Source organism: Odocoileus virginianus, chromosome 7, assembly GCF_023699985.2.
Source record: "Odocoileus virginianus isolate 20LAN1187 ecotype Illinois chromosome 7, Ovbor_1.2, whole genome shotgun sequence".
NCBI lineage: Eukaryota > Metazoa > Chordata > Mammalia > Artiodactyla > Cervidae > Odocoileus > Odocoileus virginianus.
In genome coordinates, this window is record NC_069680.1 from 61,570,684 (window position 1) to 61,587,228 (window position 16,545).

The window sequence follows — 16,545 nt, forward strand, 5'->3', positions numbered from 1 at the left end:
ACTGGGGACCACATGCGCACTCCACGCCGCACATCATTGCCCCGGCCCCATTGGCTCCTGCCTGCTCTGATGGCAATCTCCTGCTGGCCCAGGCTCTGTTAGTCTGGAAGGAGGGTCTCTCTCCTGTTCTGGGGCCAGTTCATCCCCAGCATGGAGCAAAGAGTGGTAGGGCTGCTGGACTGGGAACCAGGAGAACCATCACTCTCTTCCCAGCTGTCAGTGACCTTGAGGCCTCAGCCAAGTCCCTCCCCATCTCTGGGCCTCTGTTCCCTCATCTGGGAAAAGAGGCAGGAGCCCTGGGCCTCCCTGTGGTTCCTTGAGCCCCACTATCCTCTGGCTATAACTCCCCTCCCCACCACACTGGTCCTTCTGGACACAGCCCTGGTCCTATTCCTACCTGGGCCAGACCTGTGCACGGTCACATGCTTCCGTGTGTGTTGAGAGGAGAGGGTTGTACCAAAAGAAGAGTGAGGTGCTGATCTCTGGCCGTCACATCTCTCTCCGTCTTTCACATTGTTTGTTTTGTTTTTCGCTGTTGTTGTTATGTAAGACATACATGTTCGATAGGGAGAAATTAGAAATTGTAAATAAGCAGTGATGAAAATCATGCATAATTCCACAATTCAGGGACAACCACTGTCTTGGGCTGGATCTGCAGAAGCCAATCCTGAGACAAGGGTTCGTGTGAACATAATTAGTAGGAAGTATCGGAAGTGTGCCCAGGAAAAGCCGGAAGGGGCATGGACCAGGAAGGAAAGGCAGCCAGCAAAGTGGAACACAGGAAACTGACTCAGTCCCCCAGGGAGCTCTGGGGACGGTCATCTCAGCTGCCCATCAGTCAGAGGCTGAGGGCTGCCTTAGCCTGAGTGGGCGTAGTTCCCAGGCGGCTCCCGCTCCCTGGGCGTCTTCTGGCTCCGGCAGCAAGAGTGGGGCTGGCAGGGTGGGGTTAGTCCCCCAAAAAGAGCCGCAGTGTTGCACATTGGCAGTGAGAGCACCAGAGAGAGCGCGTGAGAATCTGGAGGAGTCTGAGCACCAACATCCTCTGCTGTGACCGAGGATGTTTTCATGTCTTTTCTCCCGGAGGTATCTTGGTGTTTGAATGGGGTCCCTTTAAACTTTTCAAGCACTTTTGCAAAGCCCTGGCTCATTTTGCCTTCATAACCATCCTAGGAGTGGCACAGGGTGCGAATTGTTGAACTGATGTGACTGTCTCATAGCTGAGAAGCTGAACAGCCCACGTTTCACCGATTAGCCACAGGTTCCTGCAGGCTTCATAGCAGAGTCAAGAGCCAGACAAGATTTGTTCTCTGAAAAATGATATTTAAACACCTGCCACGTGCCAGGTACTGTGTGAGGTGTGGGGACGCAGTGACCAGCCAGACAACCCCAGGCCCTCTGTAGAGAGCTCATAGCCGGCCTAGGAGCACAGCAACCACATATGCAGGCTCAGGTGGGCCCAGCCCTGGGCTCCCCCGACCCCCACCCTGACCTTTCGTCCTGGGCCGGCTCCCACAGGTGATTGTGTACGTGGAGGATGTCAACGACGAGGCCCCGGTGTTCACGCAGCAGCAGTACAGCCGCCTGGGGCTTCGCGAGACAGCGGGCATTGGCACGTCAGTCATCGTCGTCCGAGCCACGGACCGAGACACGGGTGAGGCCGGCAGGAGGAAGGCAGGGAGTCCTTTCCCCAGGGTGACCGGCCGCGGCCCAGGCCCCCTCGCCCACAGGGCCTGGCGTCCTCTGGTTGCCCTGTGCTCCCCCGTTCAGTGGCTCCCAAGTGGGCAGGGACTCCTGGGATCCCCACCAGATTCCCAGTCCCAGGAGGAAAGGAGTCTGGAAAGTGGTCCTGGTTTCAGAGAAAGGAGAGGTCACAAGCTGGGGAAGTCCAGGTTTGTCATCCCAGGACCTGGCAGCTCCCGGCTAGCCTTTGGCTAGGGGCTAGGCAGGGCCAGGAGGAGTGAAGTTCTTGTCCAAAAGCTGGCTGAGGTCTGCTCCTCCAGCCAGCACAGCCCAGGGCCTGGCACACACACATTTAACAGAAGCCAGTGTCTTGTTCTACAGGGCAGTGGACATCCCTGGAGCCCTAGAGGTGGCCACTTGTTAGCAGCGCAAAGTGAAGGAGAAAGGCAGTCAGGTCACTCTGGTCCTCTTTACAGGGCCTGGTTATCTAGGCCTCTGCCCCAGGCCAGGGGTACAGCCAGAGGAGACCCCTTCCTATCCTTCTAGTTTCCCAGATTCTGCCCTTCTTTCATGTCAGCTGCTCTCATGGCTTCCAACCAGCCCCTGTCAGCCTCCCCAGTTCATTCCTGGAGCATGGGATAGAGTAGGTGGAGAAATAGGCCTGAAAACTCCTGGGTGATTGCTCTCCCTTAAATGGCAGGTTTATATGGTACAGGTCACACAGGCATTGCTGGGGGATAGTGGTTCAAGTCCTCTTCTGGGTCGGGAATCTGTTTGAGAAACTAGTGAACGCTGTGGACCCCTTCCCAGAAAGAATGCACCTAGAATTTTACAAATAATTTCAAAGAAGTCTAGGATTTCCTGAGTGATTTTATAACCATCCTCTCTGAAGTATGTGGACTTCAGCTAAGGAATCCCAACTTTGGCTCCTGGATGAAGCATGTACTCCAAGGCCACAGGGATTAGGGGGCAGGGAGTGGGCAGAACAAAGAAGGGTGACTCTGGCACTGGAACCCTTTGGCTGGAGGGACCAAATGAAGGCTTAGCCACCTCTGAGGATGTTGCCCCATCTAACACTTGCTAAATCAAAGCCTCCACTACATAAGAGATCCCTAATTACCCCACCGTCTCCTTGTTCAAATACTCAGTGGAGGTACTTGAACCCAAATGTTAGGACTTCAGGAGCTGAATCCTCCACTGGCATATCACTCATCTCAAGGCCAGACCCCAGGGGAGTCAACAGAGCATGATGGGCCTTGCCATCCTTGACCTTGACTGCATCCTCTGTGTTTCTCTTGGGAAAATCCAACCCACAGAGGTCGGGGGTGGTGCACACTGGGTAGGCAAGCCAAGGCCCATCGCCCTGTCCCTCTGGGACAGCAGTGGGTGTGCTGGGGCAGCTCATAAAACCACGAGGCAGCCCACCCCCACCTGGACTGCACAGCCTCTTGCGTCCTCCTGCAGGGGACGGTGGCCTGGTGAACTACCGCATCCTGTCGGGCGCTGAGGGGAAGTTTGAGATTGATGAGAGCACGGGGCTTATTATCACCGTGGATTACCTGGACTACGAGACCAAGACCAGCTACCTGATGAACGTGTCCGCCACTGACCAGGCTCTCCCCTTCAACCAGGGCTTCTGCAGCGTCTACATCACTCTGCTCAACGAGCTGGATGAGGCTGTGCAATTCTCCAACGCCTCCTATGAGGCTGCCATCTGGGAGAATCTGGCACTGGGCACCGAGATTGTGCGTGTCCAGGCCTACTCCATTGACAACCTCAACCAGATCACCTACCACTTTGATGCCTACACCAGCGCCCAGGCCAAAGCGCTCTTCAAGATAGATGCCATCACGGTGAGGGAGGCTGGGGACAAGCCCAGCCAGGGCTCCCTCCAAGGGCAGGGAGCACAGTTCCTTTAAAGCTAACCTGCATTGATTGAGCTCCTTCTATATGACCAGCACTCTCTTCTTTGTCATAAACATCCCTTTAATACATCCCTTTAACATGTAGTGATAAGATAAAGTTTATACGTAGGCAACCTGGTGTCTTCTTATTACTTAGACAATGAAAGTCGTGCAGGTCATCACGTTTCCCTTTTTACCTTGGCTGTTAGGAAGCTCAGATATAAGTTTAGGGCATCACTGCAATAGCTTTTCTTAGCTAGGTGTCTAGTGCAGCTATGTCTTATCTACTGCCTAGACCTTCCTCTTCCAACTTTGCTTTAGTGGGTCTTCTGTCAGAAGAATCCCTTCTCTGAAATTAGGCAAGATAGTAATTGCTGCAGTGTGCCGGGCCTTGTCACAGGGCATGATGGGGGGGCTCAGAGATGAACAAGACCTTTCCCAGCCCTCACAGAGCTCTCAGGCTAGGAGCAGCAGAAGCAGGAATAATCTAATATGCAGATCAGAGCACCACAAGGAAAGGTATGAAAAAAACTATGGTAAAGGGGTAATAAAGCACCTCTGGGGCCCAAAGAAGAGAATGCCCAAACCTGGCTAGGGAAGCGGGACGCCTGCGTGGAAGAGGCAGGATCTGAGTGGGATTGAGAGAGAAGTAGGATTTCAGTGGACAGAGCGTCACAGAGATGTGCACCAGCAGAGGGAGTGTTGTGGAGGTGGGAAAGTGGGCCGACCGCCCAGGGATGGCACAAGACTGCTTGGAATACGATGTCACTGTCCATCTGGCCCCCTCCCTGCAGGGTGTGATCACGGTCAAGGGCCTGGTGGATCGGGAGAAAGGTGACTTCTACACCTTGACGGTGGTGGCAGACGACGGCGGCCCCAAGGTGGACTCCACCGTGGTGAGTGGGTCCCGGGTGAGAGACCCCAATGGGTACAGCCCATCACCACTCCAAGGCCCCCCAAACTCATATCTTTGCCAGCCACCCAACCTGCAGGGAGGCAGTGGGCGAGGGTTTCAGTCGCCCAGGGATGGCGCTGCAGCTGGCCATGTCACACCTCCCTGGGCAGCCCCGGCAGGGCTGAGACCTCAGACCAGTGGGAGAGGGGTGGCATCCTCGACAGACCACTGCTCCAGGAGCTGGGGCTGGGGGAGCTGGGACTGATAACCACCTGCATTTTTCCTCTTTCTCTCCCTCGGCCACCTCCTGCCACCTCTGCCACCTACAGAAGGTGAGTAACCTGTGGGCCGGGCTCGCCCTTGTGGGCTGTCTGTGGCCAGGACTGGCTTGGGCCCTGTGAGGTGCTGGGCCTTCCTGCTTCTCCTGGGGAGAGGGCATGTGGACAGGCCTGCCGCTGGTCCCTGTTCAGACCCCTCCCAACCTCCCCGGCCCATCCACTCTCACACCTGAGCCCAGGCCCCTCCCAAGCACGAACTCCACATCCGGCTCCGTCCTCTCTGCCCTCTGTGTCCCGTCACACCTCCCACGGCGGCCTGGGTGGGGTTGCACTAACACAGGGTAGGTGAAACACACCGTGGAAGGAACACTGAGGCCTCATCCCCGCTCTGCTCCTCGGGGGCTGTGTGACGTGAACTAGTTGTGCATCCTCTCTGCTTCCTCTAGTCGATCTAAAGTGGGGAACATGCTAGCTGCCCTGCCTTCCTCAGAGCATGCGATGGAGATAGCAGATAGGAGGCCTTTGTGGGCTAGGAGGGGTGATGGGAGCTGTGTCTGTAAGGGGGCCCCTTCCCTCTCTCAGGGCTGGTGTGAGGAGTGTTATAGTAGTCGTGTGAGTGCCAGGGCCTGGGGAGTGCTGGGAGGGTCAGTGGTTGGCATATGGTGTGAGTCCCTACCCCCGAGGACTCTCAGAAAAGATACAGAGGCCTTGTAGACTGGGGGGAAGGTGATTGCTGAGGTTGGAGGTGTCAGGCAAGATTCCTAGAAGGGTAAGAGAGGTGATGACCTCAGACTAGGCATGGATATGGAGGTGAGACCCAGGGGCGGGTTTTGAGGTGGCCTTCTGCCACGTTGAGGGGAACATTATGGATTCGGCCTGGGCTCCAGCCAGATAGGTCTGAGGCCATCTGTAGACTGTGTAGGGTGGCCAGCTGGTCATTAGCCTTGGTTCCAGCCATGTTTTCACCCCCATTGAGTCCCTTTCACCTTAGCCTCAAGGAGGAAGCGAATCTGATGCCCAGGCTGAGAGCCAAACGCAGCTGCTCGGTGCCCTGTGACCTGCGCATGGCTCCCTCGAGGTGCTGACTGCAAGGGCCCTGGTTGCGGCTAGGCCGTACCCCAAAGACCCCACCATCCACGGGGCCAGCCTGGGCTGAGTGAGGCTACAAGCAACTGGGAGCTCGCACAGCTCCCTGCGACCCCTGGTCCCTGAGGGCGGCCAGTGAGCAGAGCCCGCGGGTGGCAGATGGCAGGGAGGTGCTCTGGGTCCTGCAGCCCCCAACGAGGCTCCTGGTCTTCCAGGAGGGCTCATCAGGGCCCCTCACGAGCCCCAGCAGCTTCATCCATAAAGCGGGCCCAGTCGCCCCTCCTCCCTGTTATCAAGAGACATTCCCCGCGGGGTGCCAAAGCCCCTCGGGGGGCCAGGCGACCACTTCCTGTGCTCGGGCTGGCGCGAGCGTTTCAGAGCACACACTCCTGCATGGGCCCCTGGATTTCTACTCCCTTCGCCGTCTTCCAGGAAGCAGGACCCACCCCGCTTTGTTCTGCCCTGGCTTCCTCTCAGAGGCTCCCAGAGCCACTGGCCCAGATACACCAGACTTGGAGGTGTTGGGGTGGAGGCAGGCTGAGGGGCCTTTTAAAGGCACCACCATTTCCTCTGTGAGGCCGGAACCTCCAAACCACAGCTCACCTACATCTGACTCCTCCCCAGTCCCAGCAGTCCCCGTGGCCCTGAGACGGGTGGGGAGGCAGCGGAAGGGGCAGGGTGGGCGGGGACAGCTCTGCTGTAGGAGCTTTGAGTAATACTCTCGGGCTTTTGAGGGATGAGGGTGGGGATATTTGAACGATGAGACCCTGGGTGAGGGCACAGACCCATGGCTCCTTCCCGTAGATCTTGGTATCTGCTCTCCCTCCTCACTCACTGATGCAGATTCCCCATTGCCAGGGCACATCATCAGAGTAGTAATCCTAGAGGGAGCAACTACTGTGTGCCAGCCTCTGGGCTGGCTTGGGGTATATGCAACAGGAAACCAAAATCAGACACAGACGTAAAATAGAGGGGGGGAAAGACACTGATCAAATTATCACGCCGATAAATATATGCCACAACAGAATGGATAATAAGATATCAGGGAAATCAAGGAAGGCTTCCTGGAGGAAGTGATTCAAGCTGAGATTCCTGAGAAAGAAGAGCATTTCAGGTGGAGGAAATGGCATGTGCAGAGGCCCTGACGTGAGAGAAAACACGGGGATTCCCCACAAGACCTTGACCAGAGTGAGAAGAGTTTAGGAGAGTGCTTCCCAGATGGCCCAGAGGGTAAAGAATCTGTCTGCAGTGCTGGAGACATGAGTCCAATCCCTGGGTCAGGAAGATCCTCTGGAGGAGGAAATAGCAACCCGCTCCAGTATTCTTGCCTGGGAAAATCCCATGGACAGAGGAGCCTGGCAGACTACAGTCCACGAGGTCTCAAAGAGTCGGACACAACTGAGCAACCAACACACACAGATTGTGGGAGCCTTGTTTGTTTTCCCCCTGAGAACAGTGTGGTAGTCATTATTATGCCCATTTCACAGATGAGCAGACTGGGGCTCTGGGACTTCACAGAACTCCCTGATGAAAATTCATGATGGGTAGGCAGCATCTTGTCAGACCAGATGCAGGACAGGGACCACTTTTTCCTGCACCATCACTTTTTGTTGGCTCATTTATTCCTTCCAGCATCCTGATGCTGTAGGTGTTCTTGTTCCTACTCTCATTTGAGGAAATGGAAAATCAGAAGTTGAGTAACTTTTGCCATATCACACAGCTAGTAAGTGGTAGAACTGGCCCTGCTGTGAAGCCTGGGTTTGTTCCCTACATTTCTGACAGCTGCCTAAAACTTGGAAGTGTGGTTAGAACCGAGAAGGGGGAATTCCTGATTAGGAAGGAGGGGGGATGAATGGAACCTTCTCTGCATGGTGGCGCGCTTCCACAGGTTCCCTATGGGGTCCTGTGCACACAGGAAGCAAGAAGACCTGGGAGCCCTGGAGCCCCAGGCCTGAGGAAGGAGAGTCGGGTGGGGGTGGGGGTGGAGGTCTGGCTTGGGATAGCTAAAACCTGAGCCTGGTTCCCTCCCACCCCAACTTCAATCCCCATATCAGTGAACTTGAGAGGCACCTATGACTCTGGCTGCATGGCCCATGGCCATCCATGGCTGGAAGCTGCATCCCCAGCCAGGCCTTCTCTCCAGGCTTGCTGTTCAGACCCTGCAGGAGAAGCCTGAGCTGCAGGCACAAAACAGTGTGCTCTTCCCATGCAACTTACATGTCCCCTGTTTTTATATGGTAGTTGGGGTCCCTCCCTTCCCTCTCCACATTGGGACTGCCAAGCCACCTAGGTCCCCTCTCCTGCTCCTGAGCCCTGGTTCCTTCCCTCTAAAGGTGCAAATGAAGAAGCCTTCGGGCAATACCTGGTTACCAGATGTGTTTTAGCTGGGCTGCACAAAATTTTTTTTTTAATTTTTATTCAGTTTAGTTTAGTTGCTCAGTTGTGTCCGACTCTTTGCGACCCCATGAATTGCAGCACGCCAGGCCTCCCTGTCCATCACAAACTCCCAGAGTTTACTCAAACTCATGCCCACCGAGTCAGTGATGCCATCCAGCCATCTCATCCTCTGTCGTCCCCTTCTCCTCCTGCCCCCAATCCCTCCCAGCATCAGGGTCTTTTCCAATGAGTCAGCTCTTTGCATGAGGTGGCCAAAGTATTGGAGTTTCAGCTTCAGCATCAGTCCTTCCAATAATCACCACCTAATTCCACATAGAAATCTAGATTCCTTAGTTCCTTTTGAAAAACAGGAAGCTATGTCAATGCCAAGCTGACACACCCTCACAAATTTGGAGCTAAGTAGCTTCCATTTCCTTTAGCCAGGGCTATGCCTTCCAGTTCTCCCATGCCCCACCACTTCTGAGTGCCCTCCAGGCTCCCAGCATTTGTCTGCAGCACCGCCCCCCCACCCCCCACACCAGACTCTCAGAAGAAACCCACTCAGGGCCTCTGTGTAAAGTCAGGTTGGCCTAGGCAGGCTCTGAAAGCTTGCTGACCTGCTGGAACTGATTGGAGGTGTGGTTCCCACTGGGCCCATGGTGGGACCCCTTCTTTGGGGCCCAAGAAGGTAAGGAGGTGGAAGTCTCTGGCCATGTTCACTCCCAGGTCTACATTACTGTGCTGGACGAGAATGACAACAGCCCCCGGTTCGACTTCACCTCTGACTCGGCGATCAGTGTGCCTGAGGACTGCCCCGTGGGCCAGCGCGTGGCCACTGTCAAGGCCCGGGACCCAGACGCTGGCAGCAACGGGCAGGTGGGTACCAGTGAAATAGTCCAGATCTGCGCTGTGAGTGAGGGCTCCCACAGCCCTTCAGCCAGAGGGGTCACTGGAGCCATCCCCATCCTAAGCAGGAGCAGGTCGTCCAGGCTCTGCCGGGCCCTGAGCAGGACAACCCTGCCCTCACTGCAGTCCGTGTCCAAGGCTGGAGACAGAGCTGTGCAAGCTGTCAGCCCTGCCTGGATCCTAGGGACACAGCACCCACAGCTGGCCACGGCTCAGTCCCCGCAGCAAGCTGAAAACAGAGGGTTTTAACCTTTCCATGACCCCTTGGTCACCTCATCCACAAACCACAGAGCATCTCACCCCTGGGGCCAGCCCTCCCCACACTGCCCCAGGGCCCCAAGAGGACACACTCCTCCCCCTGCTTCTCGGGCCCCCCTCCCCACCGCTACAGGTTGGGGCACCCCCAGAGCACAAGGAAGAGGGGTGACAGCATGCCAGTCTTCACACCACTCTGATCTGTCCTACAAATTGAGCTGTGTTTGAGGAGGTTTCCACCATTTTTTAAATGCTTGGACACCTCTAGAGGGCTCTGGAGTCAGAAGCCTGTGGGTTCAAATCCTTGTTCTCTTGGACACTTGCGAGCTGTGTGACCTTGCCAGCAGCTTCTTGTTCCTGAGCCTCCTCTCTGAGCTGGAGAGGACAGCTCCTTTATCAGGGCTGTTGTGAGAGCCGAACAGAGCCACATGACACCACGGCCGTGCCTCTCCTTGCAAGGGGCTCAGTGCTTCCCTGCCCCCCACCTTGGGAAATCACCTGTGGTGGGACTCAGACCTGCCTTTCTGGCCCCATGCTCACATCATTCCCCATCCCCTGGAGCCTGTCACAGACACTGTGCCCCCTCAGTGGACCCCATTTTAAGGGATGTCATCACTTCTGCATAAAACACATTCTTCTCAATCGCCCAGGCTGAGCAGAGGGCCCCAGCGGACAGGTAAGTGTGCCTTGGTTTGGCCAGCTTCTCGTCCTCTCCACTTCTTCACCCTCACCCCTCATCCTTTCTCTTCCCTGACAGGTGTTCTTTTCCCTGGCCTCTGGTAACATCGCTGGGGCCTTTGAGATCGTCACCACCAACGACTCGATTGGCGAAATATTTGTGGCCAGACCTCTGGACAGAGAAGAGCTGGACCGCTACATCCTCAAGGTTGGCAGCAACCCTGTCCATCCCGAGAGCACTCAGCCCATCAGCACGCCCTGGTGATCAGCTTCCTATGTCACCAAGCACCATGGGGCAGGCAGCACCCCTTAAGGCCAAGAGCATGGGCAAGGCTGACCTGGGGAAAAAGGTGTGCTGGAAGGGGTCCCTGGACCCAGAGCAGGAAGCAGCAGGGGTGGTTGTCCCTGCTGTAAGAGCCAGGAGAGAAAGCCTGGCAGCTGATGGAGCACTGGCTCTCCCACAAGCACACTGTGAGCGGGGCAGGTAGTTTGACAGTTTCCCCTCTTTTGCAATGGGCAGAAAAACCTGACTTCCTCTGCTGAGGTGAGACATAAATGCAGGTGAGGAATCACAAAGGCCTCCGTTATTGCTGAACTGCTCTGGCTACCGTGTTTCCTGGGGCTTCCCAGGTGGCGCTAGTGGTAACCACCTCGCCTACCAATGCAGGAGTTGCAGGAGATGTGGGTTCAATCCCTGGGTCAGGAGGATACCCTGGAGGAGGGCATGGCAACCCACTCCAGTATTCTTGCCTGAAAAATCCCCATGGACAGAGGAGCCTGGTGGGCTACAGTCCATAGAATCACAGAGAGTCAGACAAGACTGAAGTGACGTAGCACACCCGTATGCATTGTGTTTCCTGAGGCGTTTCTGGGGACCCCAGAGCCGTGCTTCTGCAGGGATCTGAGCTCTAGCACACTGTGGGCCTCCAGAAAATATCAAGGCTCCTAGGGACAGGCTCAGTCTATGAGCCTGAGGATTCCCGCTCATTCCTAAAAAGATTATTTGAAGCTTTCTCTATTTACCAGAGAGCGGATCTGAGTGCATGCAACAGAGGTGTAGAAGCTAAACACAGGAGCCCTGGGTCTGGTTGCAGGCCCAAGGTTACAGTCAGGGGCAAAATAGGAAGGTAGACTAAACGCGCCAGAGTCAGATTGCAAAGACAGGTCTCCAAACAGATAAGAATCGGGCAACAATTGTTTGCAGCATGGGGCAAAAGGTGAAACCTTGGGGAGAGTCGAAGGGCCAGGGGGCGGAGATGGGCCAGCAAGTCTCTCTGACCTCGCAGTCCTCCCCACTGAGCAGACGGCCCATCTGGACTCCATGTTCCTCATCCAGCCCCCACCTTTTAACCCTAACTCCAGTCTTCCCCCTCCTTGCAGGTTGTGGCGTCCGACCGTGGCACCCCTCCACGGAAGAAGGACCACATCCTGCAGGTGACCATCCTGGACATCAATGACAACCCTCCAGTGATCGAGAGCCCCTTTGGATACAATGTCAGCGTCAACGAGGTGAGGGTAGCCCTGGGGCCAATACAGCTGTCCAGAATGAAGAGTGGGTATAGCCAACTGCGAAGCTGTTTAAATATCTGCGTGGCCCACTAGTCTCTCATCATGGGGCTGGGGACATGGCTTACTCTTTCATGGTTCAATCCCTGACACCTGGGCCAGGTCCTGGAAAAAAAAGGGAAAGAAGAAAGTGGCATTTCACCACCAACAGGAAACTGAGGTTTACCTGGGAGAGCTGTCTTTAAATAAAACTGTTCATTTTTTAAAAAATATTTATTGGAGTATAGTTGATTTACAATATGGTGATAGTTTCAGGTATACAACAAAGTGATTCAGTTATACATGTATTCATTCTTTTTCAGATTTTTTTCTCATATAGGTTATCGCAGAATATTAAGTAGAGTTCCCTGTGCTATATAGTTCAGTTCAGTTCAGTCGCTCAGTCATGTCTGACTCTTTGCGACCCCATAGACTGCAGCACGCCAGGCCTCCCTGTCCGTCACCAGAGTTTACCCAAACTCATGGTGCTATACAGTAGGTCCCTTCTGGTTATCTATCTTATATATAGAAGGGTGTGTATGTTCACCCTAAACTCCTGACTTATGCCCACCCCCTGCCCCCAGTTTCCCCTTTGGTAACCATAAGTTTCTTTTCGATATCTGTATAAACAGTTCATTTATTATTCAGTCATAAGATTAAGCCACTCCAGGAAAATTTTTGCCCAGGCACTAGTGGGTATGTCAGGTTGAACGTTCATGAAGACCTCCCTTGATTCAGATCCTGGCTCTGCCACTGACTGTATGATTTGCACACATTCCTTCCCTGAACCTCAGTTTTTGCATCTGTAAATAGGGTGACCTAATCTATAGCATTGTAAGAGGATTTGATGTGTTCACGAAGGCTGAGGCATGTAGTAGGTACCCATAGGATGTTCGCCACCATCATCTTTATCTGCCTCACCGTTGTCCCGGGGTCATCAGAGCAGAGCTTTCTAGAGGTCCCAGTCTTGGGCTTCCGAGCAGGAGCAGGAGCTACACTTTGCCCTAAAGGCCTTGAACCTGGAATGACTGCTTTCTTGCTTTCCCCCTAGAACGTGGGCGGGGGCACTGCTGTGGTCCAGGTGAGAGCCACCGACCGTGACATCGGCATCAACAGCGTCCTGTCCTACTATATCACCGGGGGCAATGAGGACATGACCTTTCGCATGGACCGCATCAGTGGCGAGATCGCCACTCGTCCCGCCCCACCTGACCGCGAGCGTCAGAGCTTCTACCACCTGGTGGTCACCGTGGAGGACGAGGGCACCCCTACCCTATCGGTGAGTGATCGGGGGCAGCCGCTGGGAGAGGAGGGTGGGGGAGGGGCAGCTCCGCTTTCTGTGCCATGGGATGAGATGGCTAGGAGTGGAATGTCACGCGCTGGTGAGTTCGCAACAACTCCATTATCATGCCTTGAATCCTTCAGCCTGTGAGTATTTTATGGAGGGCCTGTGTGTGCCAAGCTAGGGTGCCGGTTCACTTGCTTCTGCAGCCACTCTGAGCCTTGATTTAGCTGTGTTTGCTCACCCGGGGCGGTGCTAGGAGACCACACAGAGAGAGCCTGTACCTCGGGGTCTGGCCAGCCTGCACGCCACCAGCCAAGTGTGCTGCACATCTGTGGGCCTCTGTGCCAAATGGGGAAAGGTGCCCTCTGGGCTCTTCCCCTGCGTCGTGTTGGTGTAACATGCTGCGGCAACATTTCTGGGTCAGGGGGCTCATGTCTGTGGTCCAGCCTGATGTGTGGATGGGTGGGGACGCTGCCCAAGGCAGTGTGCAAAGTCTGCAGAGTTGGAGAAGGAGGTGGGGCTGGTGGGGCTGGATGGTGACACCGTGTGGAGTGTTGGGCTGGACTGTGATTTCTACTCTGAGCTGGCTGCATGATGGTGAGCAAGTCAGGACCTCTCTGAATATTGGTTTTGTCATCTATAAAAGAGAGATAATATCTGCTTCATAGGTGGTATGTGGGGAATTGAGTTAGCTCTTGTCTGTGGAAGCGCTTGGTAAACCATGAGGAAGAGGAGTGTATCAGCTATCTTATCACCACAATATTCCTGCATTCAAAACCAAACCAAAGAGGCATTAAACAACCATCGACTTAGCTCCAGTTCTGCAGGCTGGCACTTGAGACCTGGCTTATCTGGAAGGTGGTTCTGCTGTCAGCTGGGCTCCCACATGTGTGTGTAGGCAGCTGTGTGTATCATTTGAATAGCTGTTCTTTTGGGGGTTGGTTTCCCATCAGCCGGGATAACAGGGCAACTGGGCCACCTCTCTCTCTCCTTCTAGAAGGCTAGTCCATGCTGGTTCATATGGAGCCAGAAAAGGTCCAGGGAAAAGAGCAGAACCATGCAAGGCCTCATAAGGCCCAGGCTTGGAACTGAACATGGTTGCTTCTGCCACATTTCTGTTTGCCACAGCAAGTCAAGAAGACCAGCCCAGGTTCAAGATATGGGGAAATAAACTTGATCTCTTGAAGGAATGAACTGCAAAGGCACATTGCACAGAGTGTAGATACAGGGAGGTGTAAGGATTGGGACATTTGTGTAATCTGTTTATCATTGGCACCCTGATTGTAAATGAGACCTCAGTTCCATCCTTCTGCCCTCCAAAGGTGACTCTGTTAGACCCCTCTCTTTTGGCAGTAGCACTGTGAACTCTGGGGTCAGAGCAGGTATGGGCAGGGATTTTTATGTGGAGTTTCTCTGGGGAGGATGGTGGAATTGGGCCAATCCCAGGAAACCACATCCTGAAAACCCCAGGATGATAGTAATCACTTCAACCAATCATACCCAGTAAGCGAAACAGAAACATATTTACAGAACACATATAACTAACTGAGGGGAGGACAGGTAGGGTATCATTTATTATGGCGACATGGAGGGACTCAGTTTTTTTTATGTGGCAACCCCTCTGTACCTGCACCTAGCTTCAGAGTGAATCATCTTCTTGGTCTTCTCTCCAATAGCATTTAAAGATATGTTTGATTACAAGTAACAGAAACTCTAATATGGATTCATAAGTAAGTGAGCATACACATAACAGCAATTCCACAGAGAATTGCAGACTTTGATTTTGTGCTCCGTGATGTCAGAGCTAATGTTTCTTGTCCTTTCTATTATGGTTGCAACATGGTTGCTATAGCTCCAGCCATCGTGTCAGCATTCAAGGCAGAAAATGACAAAAAACCAAAGAGCTATGCAAGCAATTTCTGCCTTTTTATCAGGAAAGCACAAAATTTTCTGGAACTATTCTCCACAGTTTTCTCTTGTGACTCATTGGCCAGAAGAGGTTCCCAGGGGCACCCTAGCTGTAAGGAGGTTGGAAAAAATGAGGGACAGGATTGTTGGGACTGGCTTATTACTTGGGGGCCACATATAACACTGCCTCAAATAAAAGTAGAGCTCTGTTAGTGAGAAAGAGATGGGCAGCTCAGCATTTGCCTTGCTGTTCTTCTTCATCCTGACCTAGGCCAGTGAACACACCACTCTCATGCCCACTCCCCATGCTTCCCCAAACCCCACAGTCCTAGAGTTTCCCAAGGAGGCAGTAGGTGAGACCCATAATATTCTAAGACCCTGAGTTGGGGAGGCAACATCTGGTTTCCTTTTGGTCCCAGGAAGAAATGAGAATTAGAGAAATGTGAAATCACCCTAGCCACATTTAACCACCCAAAATGAGTGGGCTACTCCCCATGCAGCCCCTGTAGAACTTGGGGCTGGTCCCCATGGTCAGAAGTTTCATCTGTTGACCATACCCTCTGTAGAGATCCACCCAAGCCCAGTGGAGACCCACAAGCACTGCCTCCTCACACACACAGGGAGAGCATTCTGGTCCTCCTTGAAGCAGGTCTCGGCCTGTTCCAGCTCCCTAGTAGAAGTGTGGGAATTTGGGTGGTGAGAAATGCAGTCTCCTTTTGTCTACCTTCTTTATCCTGGTCATCACTAACACTGCTCCCAGAAAACACCTTCAGGATGACCAAGATCAGGGATGGGGTGTATGTATATGTGTGTATATGGGTCCTGGGGGCTGTAATATCATAATAGACAAACAGCATCAAGTACCAGCTGGGGAAACATTTCTAGGAAAAAACTTTTAAGTCAAAATGAATCCATCCCTTCAAGTTTTTTTCTGCTTCTTCATGTTGGGAAAAGATCACTTTGATTTGATATTTTGTTGGCGACACCACAGTAAAGAACTGCAGGGACCGCAGGAGCATTGTTGAGAACTTAGCACTGGACTGTGTTTGCTCAGTGATTCGTTCAACCAGCATTCCCTGAATGCCCACTCTGTGCCAGGCCCCAGAGATACAGAGATGAAGCCAGTATGCTACAATGAAGTGCAGCCGAGTAAGGGAGACAATGAAGTCAAGGTGTAGATGGACCTTGGGGAAGGCTTCCTGGGGGCAGGTGACACCTGGGCTGTCTTGTTGGTCAGTCACAGTTAGCACAACAAAGAGGGAAAGCATATTCTGGATCTGGGCATCAACCTGAACAAAGGCCTAAGAGCAAGTGATAAATCAGGGCAGGTCCAGGGAGCCACAGGTGGTCTAGACCCAGGGCAGCATTCAGAGCCCAGAGCAGGGCTCTCTAGCTACATATCCTCCCCATGATGTCTGTCTGCAGCAGGCCCCAAGGGCTGGTGCCAATGTTTTCTCAGGCATCCCTTCTACTCCCTCCTGCCCCAGCTAAGTTAGAACCCTACAGCCACTGCCCCCCACTCCCCAGAATTGGCATTTGTCTCCAAGGAGTGCTGGACCCTTAAAGATTCACTGCCACTGACCAGACTGTCATGTCTGGACTGTGAACCTTCCAGGGTCATGAGTGCCCCCAAGCCAAAGGTGACCAGAGAAGGGACCTTCTCTGCCATCGGGCATATCTCCCTGGAGGAGTGTTTGAAGAAGTAGGATCATTCCAGCCTCTCCTAGACCAACCAGAGCCCCAAGAAGC

General features: G+C 53.8%; 1 protein-coding gene across 1 annotated transcript in view; it reads left to right on the top strand.

Annotated features, from left to right (window-relative positions):
* Window positions 1-16,545, top strand: part of CDH23 (cadherin related 23) — a 428,604-nt gene that overhangs the window by 339,307 nt on the left and 72,752 nt on the right. The window contains 8 exon segments of the mRNA XM_070470793.1: window positions 1,516-1,651; window positions 3,145-3,533; window positions 4,379-4,480; window positions 4,809-4,811; window positions 8,946-9,095; window positions 10,138-10,266; window positions 11,439-11,567; window positions 12,655-12,882. Coding sequence (XP_070326894.1) covers window positions 1,516-1,651; window positions 3,145-3,533; window positions 4,379-4,480; window positions 4,809-4,811; window positions 8,946-9,095; window positions 10,138-10,266; window positions 11,439-11,567; window positions 12,655-12,882 — 1,266 coding nt within the window.